This window comes from Notothenia coriiceps, unplaced genomic scaffold (genome assembly GCF_000735185.1).
Source record: "Notothenia coriiceps isolate Sejong01 unplaced genomic scaffold, NC01 NC01_scaffold00020561, whole genome shotgun sequence".
In the NCBI taxonomy this organism is placed as follows: Eukaryota; Metazoa; Chordata; class Actinopteri; order Perciformes; family Nototheniidae; genus Notothenia; species Notothenia coriiceps.
In genome coordinates, this window is record NW_011353262.1 from 398,244 (window position 1) to 401,124 (window position 2,881).

Below are 2,881 nucleotides of genomic sequence, written 5' to 3' on the forward strand. Positions count from 1 at the left end.
CATACATAATTTGTGTACCAACATTAATATAGTTCCCCTTCAAACATACTAAAATACAAAATGCTGTAGCCTGCAGTCTGTGCACTGAGCAATTGGCACCTTCACTGGAATGTTTTCTGCTTTCCCTGTTATCTTTACCTGAACACCTGCCTAGAAACAACACTTTTTTTTAACAGGCTACCTACTGGGTCTCTATCGTGGGTATTGAACGCACCCATGTGCACATCCGCCGGACACAAATCACTTCACATGCAAATATCACTGACACAGTTGTAGAGACAACCTAACACACTCAAGCTTTAATCCTCTGAAAATATATCAGCACAGTCCCATGAAGGCACTGGTGCATTAAAATAAACACATACAAAACATATAGAGAAGGTATGTTCCCTGCAACACTAACCAAATGTTTGGCTAGCTCCATTTTTCTGTTGACTCACTGCAAACCCGTTTCTATGGGGATATTTTTAAAGTGAATTGTCATCTTTCATGCGTCTCTCCTTGAGCTTGACCCTTTTTCCATCTCAAGAGTTTTTTGTGGTTTGCATTATTACTTGAATTATTTCCTCTATTCCTGCTCTCACGTAGAATTGTTTCGAAAACATCATTTAGCCATGACATAACATGGCAGCATATTCCTCATTAATAAAATAAAATAAAAACAACCCAAGGTGTCTTTCCAGCACTGCGAGAGCCACAGCTCCATTGAGCTTTTTTTCCCCATATCAATCAGTTATGATAATTTATTGAGCATCTTTAATGATAACATTATAATTTAAAGAGACACAATTAATCCCCCTTTGAACCGTAATTATTTATCTACCTCCAAATCATATCTCAATTTAGACTCCTTTTCTCACATTGACCTCCAGCAGCTAACATTTAAATCCTTCTCCTCACCCTCAAAGCATTTAATAGTCATTATTATTCCACAGGAACGCTGCTCTCCCAGAATGCAGCATCCCCTGTGGTTTGTAGAGTCTCCAAAAGTAGATGTTCATGAATGGAAGCAGGTTGATGGCATGTCACTTAATGGATTTAACTCTCTTGCCTCCACGCAGCCACTCTCAGCTCGATCATCAAAAGTCAGTCCGTCTTCCTATCGCGCACACACACACACACACACACACACACACACACACACACACACACACACACACACACACACACACACACACACACACACACACACTCTTCCCATCTAATAACATTAGGCCCCACCATCTGTCTCACACACTTCTATGCAGATGAAAGGCAGTAGCCTGTAATATTGTGGGTGCTGTTGTGCTGACTGAACATCAGGGTTTCTCAACCACAACGGGCTCGCTAATGGCAGGAGCTGAAGGTGATTCATTTTGTGCACATTCATCTGCATGAGAATAATGAGAACGTGCAGAAGGACGATTGGCTGGTGAGAGTAACCAACACTTCTTATTTTTTCTCTTTCCCTCTCTCTCCTAATGAAATGTGTTACAATGGCCTTTGCCTAATCGAAGCCAATTAGCTTTACTGTGTTTGCTGGCTGTGCAGGAAACACAGTTAACTCCCTCAGCACATTTACACATTCCTTCAGGCCAGCATTTAACAATACCTGCTCCTGCGTATGTGTAGAGCGGAAGCATTTCAATTGATCACCTTGCTCATCAGTGCACAGATTATTATTTCTGCTATATAAAGTCCTAAAAAAGCACGTAGTGTCCAGTAGTGTCCAGTCTACAGCCTCATTGGACAGCACTAAATGGACTTGTTCAAAAAGACTGTTAGCATCAGCCTAAAGGCTGTAGAATTGTTATGACATACAAAGACAGGTCTGCAGTTTCTCAACAAGATAGTGCTGAAATAAATAAAATGGTCACAGGTTTTCATCTATGAGTGTAAATCAAAGCCAGGATCTGTCAGTGTTGGAAACTTTTCAGCTACGTTATACTTCTACTGTACTAAGATTCAGAAGGATGTGTTTACATTTATTTTTGTTTCTAGTTTTGTTTGCAGATGCAGATTAGCAATACTAAGTTTGATCAACAAAAACATAATTACATCAGGTTAAGATTATCATTTGTGTGGGAGTATTTTAGAATTGTTTGGATTATTGTTTTGGTGTTACAGCCAACCACTTGGCCCCACCTCTCCCATTTGCATCTTTTTTTAAATGAGACAGTAGTTCACAGCTTAACAGTGACAATGAACACACTGTACACAACCAAAACAGCAGCCAATCAGATTTAGGGACTAGCTGTTGAACATAGTGGAGAGTTATTATATATTTCCCTCAGGTTCACTGGCTTCCCTCTGGCTCTGATGCAGTCTCCTATTTGTGCTGGTCTGCATCACACAGCTGTGCTGCGTGTGGCGCTCCTCTCAGGGGGGGTATAATGAATACTCCACCTACAATGATTAGTTCTAAATATTACACCACCTGTGAGAACTGGCAGACTGGAGAGTCTCAAGACATGATGCAAAGACTTAGTGTTAATGTTGTACCATTATGAGGAAAATATTACACACTCACTGTTGGGTTGCTAAAAAAGGATACATGTTACTTTATGATGTTAATGAATTTGTTTAAATTCACAACGTTTTAATACAAAACTGAAACCAAAAAAAACAAAAGGCTAATATATCAAAAAAATACGTTATTAAGTTAACTGTGAAGTCAGATATCCATAGTTTCTCTCTTCTTAACGTGCAAGCAAAATGAAGCCAACGAATACACTGCAGTTATCTTCAATAATAATACAATTCCTCTCATTCCTCTCAATTCCTTTTCTTTCTTTTTGGTGTCTATATACGCCGGGATCCGGAGTCATGGATGATCCTGCGGTCCTGTGTCATGGATTGCGAGTCCTGGATCTTGAGCCGTGGCTGTGGTCCTGGATCATAA

General features: G+C 40.0%; 1 protein-coding gene across 1 annotated transcript in view; it reads left to right on the forward strand.

The window, feature by feature from the left end:
* Positions 1 to 1,329: 1,329 nt before the first annotated feature.
* cckbrb (cholecystokinin B receptor b) overlaps positions 1,330 to 2,881 on the forward strand; it is a 6,931-nt gene continuing 5,379 nt past the window's right edge. Inside the window, exon 1 of the mRNA XM_010779731.1 lies at positions 1,330 to 1,345. Coding sequence (XP_010778033.1) covers positions 1,330 to 1,345 — 16 coding nt within the window. The remainder of the gene's footprint in view (positions 1,346 to 2,881) is intronic.